Source organism: Miscanthus floridulus, chromosome 9 (genome assembly GCF_019320115.1).
Source record: "Miscanthus floridulus cultivar M001 chromosome 9, ASM1932011v1, whole genome shotgun sequence".
NCBI lineage: Eukaryota > Viridiplantae > Streptophyta > Magnoliopsida > Poales > Poaceae > Miscanthus > Miscanthus floridulus.
Genome location: NC_089588.1, coordinates 105,112,487 through 105,131,136, shown reverse-complemented (window position 1 = coordinate 105,131,136; position 18,650 = coordinate 105,112,487). Strand labels below are relative to the sequence as shown.

The following is an 18,650-nucleotide window of genomic DNA, read 5'->3' as shown; positions in this document are numbered from 1 at the left end:
GTGTTCCCGTCATCACGAGGTAGACGATGATGATGACAGGCGGGCTCTGTCCGTTAGCGAGTGAGAGAGTGGGGGAGGGCGCGGGCGCGTTGCGCGCTGGGCCGGGGCGTGGAGTCGGGCCGACCTGTTGCAGAGGGAAGGAAGAGGGAGGAGGGAAGGCTGCTACTACCGTGGGCCGAGAAAGGGTGGGAGGGAGGAATGAACCCAAGTGGCATTTTTCATTTTCCATTTCTTTTTCTATTTCCCAGATTTGCTATGCATTTGTTTGGATGATTTTTGAATTCAAATTTGAATATGGAAGTATGCAAGGTGTACCACCATATGTTCATCAAGCAAGCAAACAAGTGACCACACAATTCCACACATCACATTTTATTCATAAGTGAACCTATTTATATTAATCTAATATCTATGCTATTGGTATGTATTACTTCCTATGCAAAGTTTTTTAAAAAGTTCAAATTGTTAGTGATTTTTAAATTAGGTCAAAATTTAGGGTGTTACAGGACGTGAGGTTGTATGAACGCGTTAGGTGTTGGCACTGGGCAGCATGTGCCATCGTGCGCAAGAATTCGACGCAGCATGCACTGCGGGACCGAATAGTCAAGTCGATGGTGGATTGAACTTAGAAATTCTACAAGAGGGACAATGAAAGCTGTGACCACTGAGCCCATGATATACTTGTGGAGGCAAAGCAGAATTCGGAGATGACATCAGCTTTATACCAGTGTCCGGGGCTGGTTTACCATGGTACAATTGCAACAGATAATCAGCGGCACACAAATAGGGTAGATAGCTAGTTTTTTTTACTATATTTGTATATGGATTCAGCTTTATTTACTCATTTGATTTTAACATTATTTTCCTAACGTGCCGCATCAATGCATCATCAATTTATTCTATTTTATGATGAACTAGAAGATATCGTGCAGAAACAGGGATTGTGAATGATTTGGAGTAAGATTAGACTGCATATAATGATGTGAACAGCTAAATCTATGTTAGTGGATGATTTGTCACACTGACATGGATAACATAAATGCATGTGCTTGTAGTCTCACCACCTTTTTGAGATTTTTGTTAAAGTAGTTTACTTGCTGAGATTTTTATATCTCACCCCCTTTCTATCTTTCCAGGCACTCAAGTGGCTTTTGCTTTAATGGTGGGAATCTAGCAACACACTCAACACATCCATGTCAGCTTTTAGTGTAAAATCTCGTGTTGTATGATAATAATAATAGTACTAGAACATAGAGTCCTTGTTTATTGGTTAACTTTAACTTTGGCTTGTAGTTGTTGTTGGGAAGTTTTTCGATGCTTACCTGCTCATTAGAATTCTAGACTTTGTTCGATGCTTACCTGCTCATTAGGATACTATATCTTGTTGGTTGAGCTTTATTTATATCTCTGTATATGTTGTTGCTTCTGTGTTGCTCTTGTTTTAAGGGGAGATGCTGCCAAAATTGTTGTTGACCACTCTAGTTTCCAACTCTTGTGGTGGCATATCAGGTAGTGAGGTTTTGGGGTGTTACACCTAGCTTCTTGGAGCAGTCGGAGGCGGGCTCCCATATGTTGGCATGGTCGGGTGCAAGGTCCTAGGTGCTCGCTGATGCCACTTCAAACAAATTTTTGGTATAGTAAATGGGCTATTAAGGAGAAGAAAGAATGCTATAGATGCTTGTACCATGACAGGAGTGTGGACAACATAGAGAAGTACAAGGTGGCAAAGAAGACTGCAAAGCGAGCTGTAAGTGTGGCAAAGGGTAGAGCGTATGAGGATCTTTACCAACATTTGAGTACGAAGGAAGGAGAGCAGGACATTTATAGGATGGCTAGGGTTCATGAGAGAAAGACAAGGGACTTCAACCAAGTTAAGTGCATTAAGGATGAAAGGGAGCATCTCTTGGTGAAGGAGGATGAGATCCGACATCGATGGCAAGAGTATTTTGACAAATTGTTCAATGGTGAGAATATGGACACAACCTTTCAGTTGGATGACTCTTTTGATGACACCAATAGGTGCTTTGTGCAGAGAAGCTATGGGAGAGAGGTATAGAGCATCGCTTGAGAGCAATAACGCGGGTCTCTATGAACCAATTTGGTTTCATGCTCGGAAGGTCAACCATGGAAGCCATTTTCTTAAGAAGACAAGTTATGGAGCGATATAGGGAGAAGAAGAATGATCTACACGTGGTTTTTATTGACTTCGAGAAGGCTTATGATAAAATACCAAGGAATGTTATGTGGTGGGCTTTGGACAAACATAAAGTCCCAACGAAGTACGTCGGGCTCATTAAGGACATGTACAACAATGTTGTGACTAGTGTTCGAACAAGTGATAGAGACACGGATGACTTCCCGATTAGGATAGGACTACATCAAGAGTCAGCTTTGAGCCCTTATCTGTTTGCCTTAGTGATGGATGAGGTCACAAGGGACATACAAGGGGACATCTCTTGGTGTATGCTTTTTGTGGACGATGTGGTGCTAGTTGATCAAAGCCGGACAGGAGTGAATTAGAAACTAGAGTTATGGCAGGAGACTTAGGAGTCTAAAGGTTTTAGACTTAGTAGAACTAAAACTGAGTATATGAAATGTGACTTCGGCACTACTACTCAGGAGGAGGAAGATGTTGGTTTGGAAGGTCAAGTAGTGCATAGGAAGGATACCTTTCAACATTTAGGATCAATGCTACAGAGAGACGGGGATATTGATGAAGATGTTAGCCATAGAATCAAAGCAGGGTGGATGAAGTGGCGCCAAGCATCTGGTGTCACATGTGACAAAAGGGTACCACAGAAGCTAAAAGGCAAGATTTATAGGACGGCGATTAGACCTACTATGTTGTATGGTGCACAATGTTGGCCTACGAAAAGACGACAAGTTCAACAGATAAGTGTCGTAGAAATGCGTATGTTGTGTTGGATTTGCGATCATACAAGAAGGCATCGAGTTCGGAACGATGATATACGTGATAAATTAGGGTAGCACCAATTGAAGAAAATCTTGTCCAACACCGGTTGAGATGATTTGGACATGTCCAACGGAGACCTCCAGAGGCACCGGTGCGTAGTGGAATCCTAAGCCAGATAGTAACGTGAAGAGAGGCAGAGGAAGACCGAAGTTGACTTGGGTAGAAGCAATAAAAGGAGACTTGAAAGGATGGAATATACCCAAAGACTTAGCCTTAGATAGGAGTACATGGAAAACAGCTACTCACGTGCCTGAACCATGATTGCTTCTGCTGAGTTTCAACTCTAGCCTACCCCAACTTGTTTGTGACTTAAAGGCTTTGTTGTTGTTGGTGTTGTAAATGATTTTAAATGGAAAAGTCATCAATTACAAATTTTTACAGCTCATCAAGATTTACAACTCTTATTTTGGTCATTTCTTCATTTGAATTTGATTCAAAATTTTGAATTTCAGATGAACTTCAGTTTTCTAGTATTTTTAATTTTTTCTCTTCCAAATTCATGTGAAATTTGTTAGTATTTAGTCATAGGTACTCCTATTATGTTATTGAGTTCGAGTGCAAGATTTGAGCCTTGCAAGGCTGTGTTTGAGCAATTAAAAGCTGAGCAAACCTTGAGCACTTCATGGCAACATCAAGTTTCGGTGTCAAGCATTTGTTTCTACTTTTTGAGCTTTGCTCCTAGACGAGTAGATATTGCCCGTGAGCAACCAAGATTGTGGTCTTTTCCCCCCACTCTAGGCATTGTTCACATTCTTTCACAATAAAAGCATGTTCTCAAACTTATATTCTACATTTATTAGTCCACCGTCGACTAGATTGCTAGGTCCTGACCGCGATTTTATCTGTGCAGTGATATGATCCGTACATCAGCCTCACTGCTACTTTGCCTCTACATCAGTTATTAAATGTCTTTTCCCTATATTCAAAGTCCTCCTGTGTTGTTATCAATCTTGATAAATTTCCACGATGTCCCTCTCGTAAATGTAGTACCTCTCAATATGTATGGTCACAACTAGCCGGCTGGGCAGGACAGATTCCCCAACTCTTGTTTCTGAGTTGCTGTGGTGTCTACTTTCTGAGACACTACAGCTAGTGCAAGTGCTCAACCACGCCAGGTTTTGATTGCTCTCTGCACTTGCAGTTTACAGGATCAATCATAGATTTTAGACTGGTGAACAGGGACAATCTGACTCATATATGTATGCAATATTTTGGTTTCTTTCCGTGCATGCAGGACAACCGATTCTACAGGTTGCTTTGATCAGTCTTAATGGCAGCAGAGATGGTCGGTTCTGCGGTGGCCCAGGAGGCAGTTAATGAAGTCTTATCAAGAATCAAAGAGGGTTATGCCGAGAAGTCAGATGCAAAGGAGCACATAGAGAGGATGGAGATGGCGCACATCAAGCTCGAAGCCGCCCTTGAGGCATCCAACAAGTGGAACATCACTAGCCCGCCACTACTGCGCTGGAGGAGCAAGCTCAAGCGTGCCACACAGGAGTGCGACCATACTTTGCGCCGGTGCAGGCAGCGATTGCAAGAAGTGGAAGAAGTGAAACAAGGGCTACAGAGCTCCTCCTTTCCTAAGAGGGTCGCTCATACTGCCATGTCATTTGTTTCGTCAATGTTTAGCAGCGGTAGCGACGACAAGCTAAGAGGATCCACTGCCGTCCGGCGATTTGAGCGGTTTGCTGATGGTGCCAGCGAGTTCTTGAGGTACGTGGAGCTTGGTGGCACACCATGCAGATACATGTTCTCTGTGCCTCTTATACGCCATCTTCTTGCTGGCAAAGGAACAAAGGATTGCAATGTTCGTGGGGGCCAACATCTCTCACTTACTCTACAGCCCCTTAGTCTACCCAACCATGGGATGGGGGCGAGCTTGGTATTCTTACTTGAAGATGGCAATATGCCAGAGAATAATTTCCTTCTTACCCTCAAATTACATCTCTATGAGAGTACTGACATAGTTGGGGTTGTAGTCAGATGCCTGCAGCTGTTCAAACCGTACTTGAGCTTCACAGCTGAGACTGTAAAGACAAAGCTGACCCAGATGCCAATGCAAGACTTGTGTTGGGTGTTTGATGCTTATTCAGTTTATGGCTGTGATGAACAACAGAACAGTCTTCAAACCATGTATTCTAAATGGTTTCGACCAAACCCATTTTGCTATCAACAACTAGAACATCTCCATGCCCAGAGCTCCTCTTCAAAATCATTGACATGTGATATATACATGGAACCAGTTATCCAAGTGTATTTACTAGGACATGTTGCACTGTCAGTTGGGAACAATAGGCAGATCGCAGTCATCGATGGCGAAAGCCAAACAAGCCCCACGAGAGACTTTCCATATCTGAAACTTGGAGCACACATCTCGCATCATGCCTCTTTTGAACATTTGTCACCAACTGTTGGGGGTTCAGTGTCAGAGATAATCAACGATGAAGCCAAACATTGTGCCATGTATGCAAACATTTCCTTTGAACAGCTGGGCGAGATCACGATGCCAAAAGCAGTAGATTGCCTTAGTAGGAATCTGGAAGCTACCTCATATCAGATGTCGTGGAAGTCCAAGCATGGAAGCGCATACCTTCGGGTCGAGAAGACCTCATGCAGAGCAACTACTAGGAAGGACAAAGTTGCAAAACGCTCTAAGCAACGGCAGGACAAGAAGGTTCCAGCTCAGGGATGGACAGGTGCTAACAGTGAGTTCATTATTAGCTCGTGGGTTGTGCACACGCCTGCCCAGTTGCAGGGCTCGATTGTTGACAATTGGATTCAGAAACAAAAGCGATCCACACTACCGTTATTGAAAACTAATTCTTGCGTCCATGATTGTCCGATGTTGTTTTTGCAAGATTACAGTTATTGGGCAAGGAAGCTCAAGATGTCCAGCACGTTAAACCCCTGAAGGATTTCCACTTGTTTGTACTACCTTGATGTACACAAAAAGTTCAACTGTTGGTGTGTGTTGCAAATATAAAATTATCTAGGTTTGACCTATAAATGTAATACTCTATTCCAAATTATAAGACATTTTCGAATTTCTAAATACATTGTTTTTACTATATATCTAGACATAGTGTATCATGACATTCCTTGGTCTTTTAACGCTCGTGGGCTACGTTCGTTCCCGATGTGTGGCCGGTTTCTCGTGGGGCCGATCCACACATGTAAGTAATGTGAGCATACACGACAAAGCGTACGGAGGGTTTCATGAGAGCCTATGCTGATCGTCTGATTCAAACATGGGCGAAGGATCTGCAAAGTATTGAAGTTGAGAGTACGAAGTTTATTCATAGTATGCTACTATAAAGTTTTTAATTATTAGTAAAAAGTTTTTTTTTAATTCAGCTACTAGCCGATGATCACCAGGGAAAATATAAGATATGCGTGCAAATGGGTAAATGGGCCTACAACACCTAGGTCAGATGTGTAAAAGCGTGATCCGCTTCCCGGCCCGCGCGCTAGTAACTGAAATAGCCAACGTCCATTGGTTTCTGTCTACGTGCGAGATACCGTGTCAACCGCTCCTCGTGGCATGGCAATGTTCTATAGTCTGGAAATGCAAACTCTAATAGGCGATGGTCGCACGGTTGCAACACCATGCGACCATCATGCCAGCGCCGGCGGCGCCGCCTCCGTCGAAGGCGAGTTAGGATTTGGCCGTCTTCCCCAGCTCTAGATCTCTGGCGGTGGGTTGTGGTGGGTAGGTGGTGCTGCGAGATGGCGGAGCGCTACCAGCCTTGGTGGTAGAGGCGGCAGTTTGGGGGGGATAGGTGCGGGGGAGTCTCGTCAGTGACCAGTTGATGGAGGTAATGAGAGGTTGGGGTTAATGGGCAGGGCGGAGGGCGGGCGGTGCAGCGAGGCGACAAGTCGCTAGCGGCCGTGGGCAGTGGTGAGAGGCGGCAGAGGACAGGGTCGTGCACTCACGTGGGAGCGAGACCCGTTGTGCAATAACTCTGTCCTTTTGGAAATATCTCGCAGGTCTGGAAAACCTCCATGCTCTTCGGTCTTCTCTTTTGAGTCTCCCTCACCCACAAGGCAGTGCCGTGGTTGCTTCCTTCCTCCCATCTCTCATGGTCACGGTAGCTTCCGCACAACATCACGCCTTACCATTATAAATCGCACACCAGTGGTGGAGTCAGAGCTAATAGGAAGAGGGCGGCAAATGAAGGTCTAGATCAGATATTCCTCAAATAAAGGACTACACTGCACTCACTACGAATCAATCTTCAATGGCATATGTATTATTTAGGACTCTTTTTGTTATATTTCTGATTTTCTTTGTTTCTACTATTATCATGATTTATTTCTAGTTCAAGAATTAGATTAATTGGATGAAGGCTAGAGACCTAAGGCAAATTAATTAATTTTGTTCCCCTTTTTTTGTTATGTTTTTCAGCTGTCTTATGTATCATAACACGAATGTTTATTTAATTGTTGTCTATATTCTTTCCATGCATGCATTTCATTATGTATGATTATTGTTGTCGGCTTAAAGACCCTCCCTATGCCCAAATTGGGGCCCCGGCCTTCCTATCGTGGACTCGTGGTAACCTACCCGTGACACTGGTATGCATGCCGCCGGGTTCGGGTTCTGCTTTTTGCTCCAAGTTTTCCAGCCAAGATTTTTGCCTTGTTAATCACATATTGTAATAAATTAGCAGCCAGGACAAATAGCAAGGGGGAAAGAGGGTCACCCTATCTAACTCCTCTTCTGCAATGGAAGACTTTGCCTAGTACCCCATTGAGAAGGACAAAAGAAGTACCAGAGTTGAGAATAGCATTTACCCAACTAATCCATCTCTGACCAAACCCTCTAGCTCTCATTACTTCTAGAATTGCATTGTGTTCAATCTTATCAAAAGCTTTCTCAAAGTCTCATTACAAGATGATCAAATCCTTCTTTGACTTGTGGCAATTATGTATAAACTCCAGAGCCCAGGCTAAACAATCCTGGATGGTTCTAGTTTTGATAAATCCATACTGATTTTGGTGAACTAGCTCCTTAACTAGCTTCTGAAGCCTATTTGCCAGCAACTTTGTGATGAGCTTTATGGATGAGTTGAGGAGAGAGATTGGTCTGTAATCTGAAACATTCTGTGGACCATCTTTCTTTGGGACTAGGACAATGTGAGAATTATTAATACTTCTTAGGCAGACCTCCCCTCTGTGGAAATTTTCACACAACAGCATGAAGTCAGCAGCTAAGAGTGGCCAATAGCCCTCAATGAATTCATTACTAAAACCATCTGGGCCTGGAGATTTATTGTTTGGCAAACTGATGACTACCCTCTCAACTTCCTCTTTAGTGAAGGGTAGCTCCAACTATTCTAGGCCACCCACAGTTTGGATAAGGTGGTTTAGGTCAAAGATCATCTAATTGGATTTTGTTATGCCCATCCTTCCTTTAAAAGAGTTCCATAAAAGTTCAGCTTTTTGTTCATGCCCACAAAGGGTGTTCCCCAATCCATCCTATAGAGAGGTGATCTTGTTGTTTCTGTGTTTAATTGTTGCATGAGCATGAAAATTTTTTGTAGCAGCACCTCCTTGTTTTACCCATCTGACTTTCCCTCTTTGCCTCTAGTAAGTTCTCTGTTGTTTCAACAGGAAGATTAGCTTTTCAGAAACCATGTTCCTGAAGTTCCATTCTGGCAATGATAGGTCCTTGAACAGTTCAATGGTTTCCAAGAAATGTAGCGCTAATTTGATTTTCTCAATTGCAACGGCCAGTTTTGGTAAGGTTGATTTCCATTCATTCAGCTCCCTCCTTAAGTTCTTGAATTTGGCAGTCAGCATCTTGGCAGGATCTATGATGTGGCCTTTCCATCCATTAATACCAACAGAGATAAACTCATCATGACTGAGCCAGTGATTTTCAAATCTAAAAATTTGAGCTTGGGGAATTGAGGTGCCAATCTCAACTACACAAGGCTAGTGATCAGATGTTTCCATGACCAAGGTTTTGACCAAAGTGTCAGGGAACTTTGAGGTCCAGGAGTTACAGGTAAAAAACCAGTCTAGCCTCTCCAACAGTGGTGGAAACTGCTTGTTTGTCCAAGTGAACTGTCTTCCATGAAGGGTTAACTCAATCAAGTCTAGCTTATTAATTGCTTCATTGAACAAAAAAATTTCATTTAGATCTACACCTTCCCTGTTCCTATCCTTAGGTTTTCTTAGAAGGTTAGAGTCACCCACAACAAGCCAATCATCATCTTCAGGCATTTCAATTTCTCTGAACCAATCTAAAAATTCCCTTTTACCATGAGGTGTACAAGGGGAATAGACAGTTGTTAAGAGCCAAGTCTCATTATTGAGTTTTGAAGTAAACTCCACTGACAAGGCAAACCTATTACTGAAAATAAGGTTTCCCCAGAGAGCAGTGCTCTTCTAGGCCACTAAAATTCTACCAGATGCACCTACTGAAGGAAGAAATTCAAAGGAGTCAAAATCCACAGGACAGATTTTCTTGATGAAGTCTGAGTCAAAACTATCCTTTTTGGTTTCCTGTAAGCAGATGATCTCACTCTTGCTTTCACCCACTTTGTCCCTGATGGAGTTCCATTTTCTGTCGGAGTTCAACCCTCTGACATTTCAGTTTTAGTATTTTCCAAGCTCTGTTGTGTGCCATAAAAAACAAAGGAAGAAATAGGCTAAGCAACTGGTAGGAGTACAATCCTACCAGGGAAACACCACCACACCCAGGGAAAAGATAACCAAGGTAACAGAAAGACACGATAATAGCCAATTCAGTGCTGAAAGCACACAAGTTCAAGTATAGCCAGTGCCAACGCAGGGCCACAAACCAGGACAAAACATTTAACAGATTATTGCTAAGGAAAGAAAACAACTAAAAAGCTAAACAAAAAGAGGGAGACCAAGTCTTAACGACCCTAGAGCAATGAGTTGTCATTCTATTCATCATCTTTGTTCTTCTCCTCATCTTGTCCTTAAGGGGTCTTGCCTTTGTCCCCTTTGCTTTTCTTCACTTTCTTTCCTACTAGCTCTAGCTTGTTCTTCCCCATGAGAAATGTTCCTCTAGGTGCTCCTCCTGAAGCTAGCACAAAGAAGTTCCAATATTCTTCAGTGAGAGTGGTGACAAGATTGGTGGGTCATTGGAACAACCCAGGCAATTCTTGATCTACAAGTGCTCACCTTGAAAGTATTAGTGTGAGCCCTCACCCTGTCGCTTCTTCTGACAACTGAGTCCACAATGGGTATGTCTACCTTTCCCTTTCTTCCTCTCTTCTTGTTGGCCGAGGTCTCCTCACTTTCCTCTTTGGGTAGGGCTTCTTCAATCTCTCTGACAGAGGATGGTTCAGAAACAAGCACGCCACAAGGTTCCAATGGAGGACGGTTTGCAGCCAGAGATAAAGGACACCCCATGGGCCCCCATGTGCAAAAGATGCAGGAAACCAGATTCAAATAGACTTTTGGCCCATTTGTGTTGCCCCGGTGCTTGAAGAAGAGCCTAAAAGAAGCCCACCAATTCCTTTGGGACCATTAAGGCCTCCTTATCTGCCAATTCACTGATTTGAAGGTTGGGTGGGTTTTTTGGCGCCAACAAAGACATATCAGTGGGTCTTGGCAAATCCAGGGCTTTGAAGAAGAAGGTCCTAACCATACCAATTTGTATATTTTCCTGAACCATCAAACCATCCACTTGCCCCTGCTGATCATTCATTTGCCGCTGCTGATCAAGCATTGCTTCCTGCTGCCCATATAAGTTCTCCTGTTGTCCTGCCACATGCTCCTGCTGGTTTGCCAAGTCATCAAGGTCCATGAGCTCCTCTTCATGCACTTGCATCACAGTGAAATGCATGGGCATTGGGATATCGGCCTCAACTTCAGCAACAACTTCCGGTTGCTAGGCTTGAGGTGGGGGTGGGAGTTTGATTTGCCGCTCCTCTTCTTGGTATTTTCCTTGTGCTGGGTTGATGATCATTTCCAAAGGATCTTCACCCACTAGTGCCTCATTTAGGTCCTGTTCCATAACTACAGGTGCTTGATTCAAGTCGATCTGCTGTTGCAGAGCTGGCAACTCCTCAGGCCAAACATCCCAGCCTTGTTGGGGTTCCTGCTGAACCTAAATGTTCTGCTCTTCCTGCTCATTTAGATTTGCCTCCATATTGGGCAGTGGATCATGGGCAGCAATTGGAGCTAGCCCTTGTTAACCCAATCCAAAAAAGTCAAACAAAGGAGGACCATCATCCGGGAGCTGCGGTACTTGTTCCTCATCCGAGGGATCAACACCCAGATGCTCATTTTGCAGGATCTCACATTGAACTATCCAAGACTGGCCATTGTATCCTGGCCTATCAGAGAAGACAGAGAAATGTGGAATGGATTCCAAATCAACCACCCTTGCCCTAACAATTAGCCTAGTAAGGTGATCGGGGTCACTGTCCCAGCTTGTTGTTCTGGCAAAAGGTCCGAGAACAGTGTCAATAAACTCATCCTCCCAATAATCCTCTGGCAGCCCCATCAACATCACCCAACATTCCTGATTAAAGTTAAGCCTCCTCTAGTTTCTGCCCTGGTTATGCCTTACGAACGAGAAATGAATCCCCATAAGGATGTGGACTATCAATCATAAAGCAATCCCTATCATATTCATGCTCAAACCGCACAAAAGCTTGGCCTAGGTGATAGGGCTGTACATCTTTAATCTGAACCCTTCTATGCATAAAGAACTCCCTGACGACCTCATCAACCATTGGGAAGTGCGGCACATTACCAGGCAACGAAGAGATGGTGACGATGGCCAAGTCTTCATTTCTTGCTCGTGGCCTCCGCCCAGCTATAGACCGCACCATCATATGCCTATTTGGTATGTTCTGGATGTGCATCCCTCTCGGCTTGAAGGGATTGGGATCGGTGCGTTGGTACGCCATGACCGACTACTCGGGGTGGTCAGGTGGAGTGAGCTGAGGTTGGAGCTGCGGTAATGGTGCCTGAGTAGCACTGTCAGATGGGGGTTTTCTTGGATCGCCAGTGTTGCAGACGGAGGGTGATTTATTATAGGAAGACGGAGCGGCATCAGACCTTATTGATACCCCACCAAGGCATAGTTCAGACCCTGGGCTGTGGGTCTCCGGAGCCATAGGCCCACTTGTCATACCCACTGACGGTGTCCACTGCACTGTGATTGGTTTTGGTTGCGGCAACGCCTGAGAGGTGGACGCTTGAAATCTGGCCTAGGCCCCAAAAGAGTCAAAGACTGGCGGGCTGTGATGCGGCCTAGTCCCCAAATCGGTTTCCAGCGCAACGGGCTCGGGTTGCTCAACAATTTGCCTTTCATTTAAATCGACCCTGGCACCTTCTCGTATCTGCTTGGCCCTTTTCCATTTCCTCCCCAATAACTGTTGCCCGAGCAATCAAACGCGATGTGTCCCCCACGTAGGCAAGCAAAGCATCTTATGGGAGATTTGCACGCCTCCCTAACATGTCCCACGGTCAGACAGCGCGAGCAAATCCCGAACGTCAGAGCTGCTGAAGGATTGCCTACACCAGAGCATTGTCCCAAGGCTGCTCTAGGCTCAAAATTCAAATAGGAGCCGATAGGCTTTGGCCTAGCCTGATGAACTTGCCCGACAGGATTCTTTCCTTTGTCAGAAGCAGGCCCTTGGTTAGCAGGGAAAAGCAAACGATCGAAAATGCTAATTCGAGGCTAATGAGAAGCAATGGGAACTTTGTTGGCTCAAGTGAGCGGAGTGCTTTTCATGGCATCAACAAAGGTGGTTGAAGGTCTGATCAGATTTCCGTTTGCGGTCACTGCACTTTTCTGGACAGCAGTCCACGAGGCTTCTTCCTCGGCATAGAAACTTCTCCACTCCCGAATCCAGTTCGGGATGTTAGATTGATCTCCCAGCCAATAAGCCCAACGGCCTATTGGGCCTTGGTCACGCGCCCTGATCAGGGGCGCCCAACCCTACATGGTTGGTGGGCCCCGTCGCACTGTGCTATATAAAGAGGTGGGGGGCCGGCGGCTCGAGGTACGAGGTTCACCGTGAGCCGCAAACCCCACCGACAAACCCTAGACCGATATGAGAGGGCGCGCAGCCAGCGACGAGAAGCTCCACTGACTTCGCCGTCACCACTGCACTGCATCACCGTCTCCACTGCGTCGCCTCTCCTCACCGACCATCGCTGCCCGTGTGCTGCCTCCATCAACGAACCTGAGATGGCCGGCTCCAGTTCATCCGCGACTCCCTCCGAGGGCTCAGGTTCAACACCAACACCTCTCTCTTTATCTCTCCTATCTTTCCCCTCTGTTCATCCCGTATTCAAAGGAACAAACCCTAGATCTACTGCTAGAGATCCTAAATGTTCTTAACAATGGCATCAGAGCCAGCCTATCTAGTACGTCGATCTAGATCAGAAAAAACAATCGAAAGAAATCCAAAGAAGTTGGTCCGATTTTGAATCGGATCAAGAAAGAGAAACCCTAACCCTAACAGAAAGGGGACGGACATTAGGGGCTTCGGCCGACAAAGGGTTCGGTTGAACCCTAACCTCGATCCCTTCGGATCTGAGAAAAGATGAAGGTTCGGATGAAGAAAACCTAACCCTAACTCTAGAGAGTTCGGGAAAAAGGAAAGAAAGAGAACCGATTTCAAATCGGAAAAGAATCCAAAATCGAAACCCTAACCCTAGCATGAACAGAGAAAGGATGGAGGGGAAGGGATCCTACCCGGGTCCTCTCCCCGCCGTCATCACCGCCATGGTGCGGGAAGGGGACCGCGCCGCCTCTACGCTGGCACGCGGGAAGAAGACGAGCCGCTGCTCAGCGCACGGTCGCCGGCGGACGCGCTCAGGGCACCAACGCGAGGCCGCTCGACGGCGGTCCGCTCACCGAAAGGGGAGCACGCGCACCAGCGAGGGGGCCCGCGGCAGCGCCGTACTCTCTTTTCTCCGGCCGCCATGGACGGCTGACGCTGGTGCTCAGTCACTCGGGTGAGGCGAAGAGAAAGAGAAAGAAATGAGAGTTAGGGTTCAGGGAGCGACGGCGTACGGTGGTTTTGATCCAGCAAACTTGAAGGCTGACCGTCCGATCACATTGGACGATCAAGATTCACCGCGCCGCGGCTCGGGCCTCTTTTGGCCCAGGACCAGGTTGCGGCCTGGGCGCGGGGGAGGCGCCGCGCGCGTCTGCGCGAACGGGCTTTTGGCGCTGGGCCGCAAGCAATGCTGCTGGACTGGGCCAAATGCACAGTATAAAATTTTCTTTTTTCCAGAAACTGATTTGATTCATATTTGATAAATTCGAATTGAATTTTGATGTTGAAATCTGTACAATTTTGATCCAACGTCAATTTTGTTCAGAGAATAGTAAAGTGTTGTAACAGTTTCTGGAAAATAGAATTAAAAGATTTATTAAAGTTTCCGCTGCGTACTTAAAAATTGTTGCTTTCATTATTAAATTCGAACCAACGAGAGAATTTAATTTTGAAACATAGATAATTTTTACAGTTATTATAATGTTGTTATTATTCTCACCAACGTTGATTAATAGCAATATTATAATATTGATGTTATTATGGTTTTTTGTTATGCATTATTTCTATTTCTGCCCAACGGTGATGTAGATTTAATGTATAAAACAATTGTATGTTTTAATTTTGACCAACGTTGAACTAAGGCATGCAATTGTTGTTGTTATTATTTGTGTTCTCACACTATTTGAATTGTGTTTTCAGGCGGATACAACTTGATGAGTTGTATCAAAGAGATCCCCACTCTAAAATGTGATAACTATATTGAGTGGAAGAAAAAGATAGACCTGGCTTTTATCCTCGCTGAGGTGGACTGGGTTGTCACCACACCATGTCCCAGAGAACCTGTGGCACCGGTGAGGGAGACAGATGAGACTGATGCTGCATGGCAGAACAGAGAGCGGGACTTTACTCCCGTAAAGATGTCTTTTGACCTTGAAAATAGAAAGTGGGTCACAGCCAATAAGAAATGTTTGGCTATGATAAAGAATACAATTGAGCCTGCAATAGTGGGCTCAATTCCAGACTGTGACACGGTCACAGAGTACCTAGAAAGAATAAAGAGTCAGTTCACTGGCTCTTCAAAGACATGCAACCCAGCTGATCAAGCAGCTGGTTACAGAAAGGTACTCTGGTGGCGGCAGTGGCATTAGAGAGCACATACTGAGAATGAGCAGTCTAGCATCTAAGCTCAAACCAATGGATTTGGCACTCAAGGATGAGTTTCTTATTCATTTGATTTTTGCTTCTTTGCCCGAAGAATTTGGCACCTTTGTTGTTAATTACAACATACAGCCTGAAAAATGGGATTTAGAAAAGCTCATAGCCATGTGTGTGCAGGAGGAGGAAAGAATAAAAGTTTCACAGGGTGGTACTGTCAACTACCTAAAAGATAAGAAAAAGAACTATAATAACAGCTCTTCCTCCAAGTCATCTAGAAAGGGTCCCATGCAACAGTCTCAGAATAATCAATTCCCAGTGGATAAAGACCAGTGTCTCTACTGTAAGAAGACAGGACATTATAAGAAGAATTGTCCCAATTTCCTAAAGATGATTATGAAAAATAAAGGTGAGAACATTATTACGTTCGTAAATGAATCCTTATATGTAAAGTTTTCAAAATCTACTTGGTGGATTGATTCAGGTGCAACTATTCATATTGCTAATTCATTACAGGGATTTCGTTCGATGAGAACTTTGCAAAGAAGCGAAAGTTTCATTAAAGTCGCAAATGGAGTACAAGCAGATGTTGAGGCCGTTGGCGATCTTCCGCTAGAGCTTGCTGATGGCTTCATACTTTTTCTTAGAGATGTTCTTTATGTACCTTCTTTGCAAAGAAACTTGATTAGTGTATCAAAGTTGGACCATGATGGTTATGATTGCCATTTTGGAAATGGCAAATGTCAGATATTGTTTAATAATAGATGTATTGGTCTTGCCTTCCGACAAGACGAGCTTTATTTGTTATCACTTCGTGAAAATGTGAATTCCGTATGTGATGTGAATGAAAATGTATCCTCATCGAACAATGGAAACAGAAAACGAAAGAGAGCTCACGATGCGTTCTCGAAATTATGGCACTGTCGTTTAGGCCATATTTCGAGGGAGAGAATAGAAAGACTAGTTAAGAATGGTATTCTTCCTCCATTAGAGCTCTTAGATTTAGAACAATGTAGAGATTGCATAAAAGGAAAGTATGTAAAGAAAATTAAGAAAGATGCCAAACGAAGCGCAGGAATTCTACAGATTATTCACACAGACATATGTGGACCTTTTCCTATGAAAAGTGTGGATGGTTATGATTCATTCATAACATTCACAGACGATTACTCTCGTTTTGGCTACATTTATCTAATTAAAGAAAGAACAGAAGCGTTGGATAAATTCAAAATATTTAAAGCAGAAGTTGAAAATCAGCATGATTTAAAGATTAAGATAGTGAGGTCTGACCGTGGGGGAGAGTACTACGATTGGCATACCCCATATGGACAAGTTCTTGGACCTTTTGCAAGGTTCTTACAGGAGAATGGTATAGTCGCCCAGTATTCAACACCGGGCGAACCTCAGCAGAATGGAGTAGCTAAAAGGCGTAACCGTACCCTGATGGATATGGTGCGTAGTATGATAAGTTACTCCACTTTACCGATGAGTCTGTGGATGGAGGCGTTAAAAACCGCCATTCATATTCTCAATAGAGTACCAAGTAAGTCGGTGCCCAAAACACCGTATGAGTTGTGGACAGGAAGAGTACCCTCACTTAACCACTTGCGTGTGTGGGGGAGCCCTGCTGAGGCTAAAGTTTTTAACCCAAACATTGGGAAGCTAGATCCCAAAATAGTGAGTTGCCATTTCATTGGCTACCCAGAAAAGTCAAAAGGTTTTTGTTTTTACTGTTCAGATAGACATACAAAGTTTGTGGAAACGAGACACGCTGTCTTCCTAGAGGACGAAATGATTAGGGGGAGCATGGTAGCTCGAGAAATTGACCTTGAAGAGAAGCGGGTGTATGCACCCACTCCGATCATTCATGAGCTATTTTTCTCACTACCCGTTGTTGCTGCACCGACAGTACAAGACACTGTGGTGCTAGCACCTATTGTTATCCCGCCTGTGGCAACAATGAATGATGATGAGGAACCTGTGCCTCAGGATCCTATAGAACCTATTGCCACACATGAGGGGGAGCAACAACAGCCTCAAACAGAAAATGTGCCAAATGAGGAGGCCCCTAGAAGGTCTCAAAGAGTTGGAAAATCAGCTATTCCTGCTGATTATGAAGTGTACAACACTGAAGAATTTCAAATGGAGGATGATCCCAACTCATTTGAAGAAGCCATGAAAAGTGATCATTCATCAAAGTGGCTTGAGGCCATGGAAGATGAAATGAGATCAATGAATGCAAATAAAGTTTGTGATTTGGAGATAATTCCTAAAGGAGCCAAAACAGTAGGCTGTAAATGGGTCTACAAAACAAAACTTGACTCTCAAGGGAATATAGAGAGATATAAAGCCTGACTTGTGGCAAAAGGCTTTACACAAAGAGAAGGGATTGATTACAATGAGACCTTTTCTCTAGTCTCATATAAGGATTCCTTCAGAATCATAATGGCATTGGTGGCACATTACGATTTAGAATTACATCAGATGGATGTAAAGACGGCATTTCTCAACGGAGACTTAGAAGAAAATGTTTACATGGCACAACTGAAAGGTTTTGTCATGGAAGGAAAAGAACGTTTTGGATGCCGCCTAAAGAAATCCATTTATGGATTAAAATAAGCTTCAAGACAGTGGTACTTGAAGTTTGATCAGACAATAAAGAATTTTGGGTTTAAAGATAATGTTGAGGACAATTGTGTCTACGCAAAGTTTAAGAATGGGAAGTTTATCTTCCTTGTCCAGTATGTGGATGATATCTTACTTGCTAGTAGTGATGTCAGTCTACTACTGGAAACAAAGAAGTTTTTGTCCTCAAAATTTGATATGAAAGATCTTGGTGAAGCTTCGTTCGTTCTAGGGATCGAGATTCACCGAGATAGAAGTAAAGGGGTATTAGGACTGTCACAAAAAGCATACATAGAAAAAGTCTTAAAGAAATTCAGTATGCATAAATGTAGTCCCTCACCTGCTCCTATAGTCAAGGGCGACAGATATGGGGATTTTCAATGCCCCAGGAACCAATATGAGATCGATCAAATGAAAGTGGTTCCATATGCTTTAGCTGTCGGAAGCTTGCAATATGCTCAAGTGTGTACGCGCCCTGACTTGGCATTTGTTACCGGGTTACTTGGCAGATTCTAGAGCAATCCTGCAATAGAACACTGGAAATTGGTAAAGAAAGTCTTGCATTATTTGCAAGGAACGAAAGACCTCATGATGACGTATAGAAGATCTGATTCACTCCATATAGTGGGATATTCAGATTCTGATTATGCGGGAGATAATAGAAAATCCACGTCTGGATATGTGTTCACTCTCGCAGGGGGAGCTATTTCCTAGAAAAGCTCAAAGCAAACCGTCACTACATCGTCCACAATGTATGCTGAGTTTGTAGCGTGTTATGAGGCAACGGGGTAGGTGAACTGGCTAAAGAAGTTCATACCCGGTTTGAAGGTGGTTGACGACATCAATAGACCACTGAAGTTATACTGCGATAATAATCTAGCAGTACAGTATGC

At 44.1% G+C, this 18,650-nt stretch overlaps 1 protein-coding gene across 1 annotated transcript; it reads left to right on the top strand.

Annotated features, from left to right (window-relative positions):
- Nucleotides 1-3,960: 3,960 nt before the first annotated feature.
- On the top strand, nucleotides 3,961-6,069 carry LOC136482535 (uncharacterized). Its single transcript, XM_066479742.1, has 2 exons — nucleotides 3,961-4,089; nucleotides 4,209-6,069. The coding sequence occupies exon 2, from the start codon at nucleotides 4,245-4,247 to the stop codon at nucleotides 5,883-5,885; it is 1,641 nt and encodes a 546-aa protein (XP_066335839.1). The 5' UTR covers nucleotides 3,961-4,089; nucleotides 4,209-4,244; the 3' UTR covers nucleotides 5,886-6,069.
- Nucleotides 6,070-18,650: the final 12,581 nt, after the last annotated feature.

What these genes read in the sequence shown, in the direction of transcription:
- LOC136482535 (XM_066479742.1), top strand. Translation starts at nt 4,245, where the DNA reads ATGGCAGCAGAGATGGTCGGTTCTGCGGTGGCCCAGGAGGCAGTTAAT.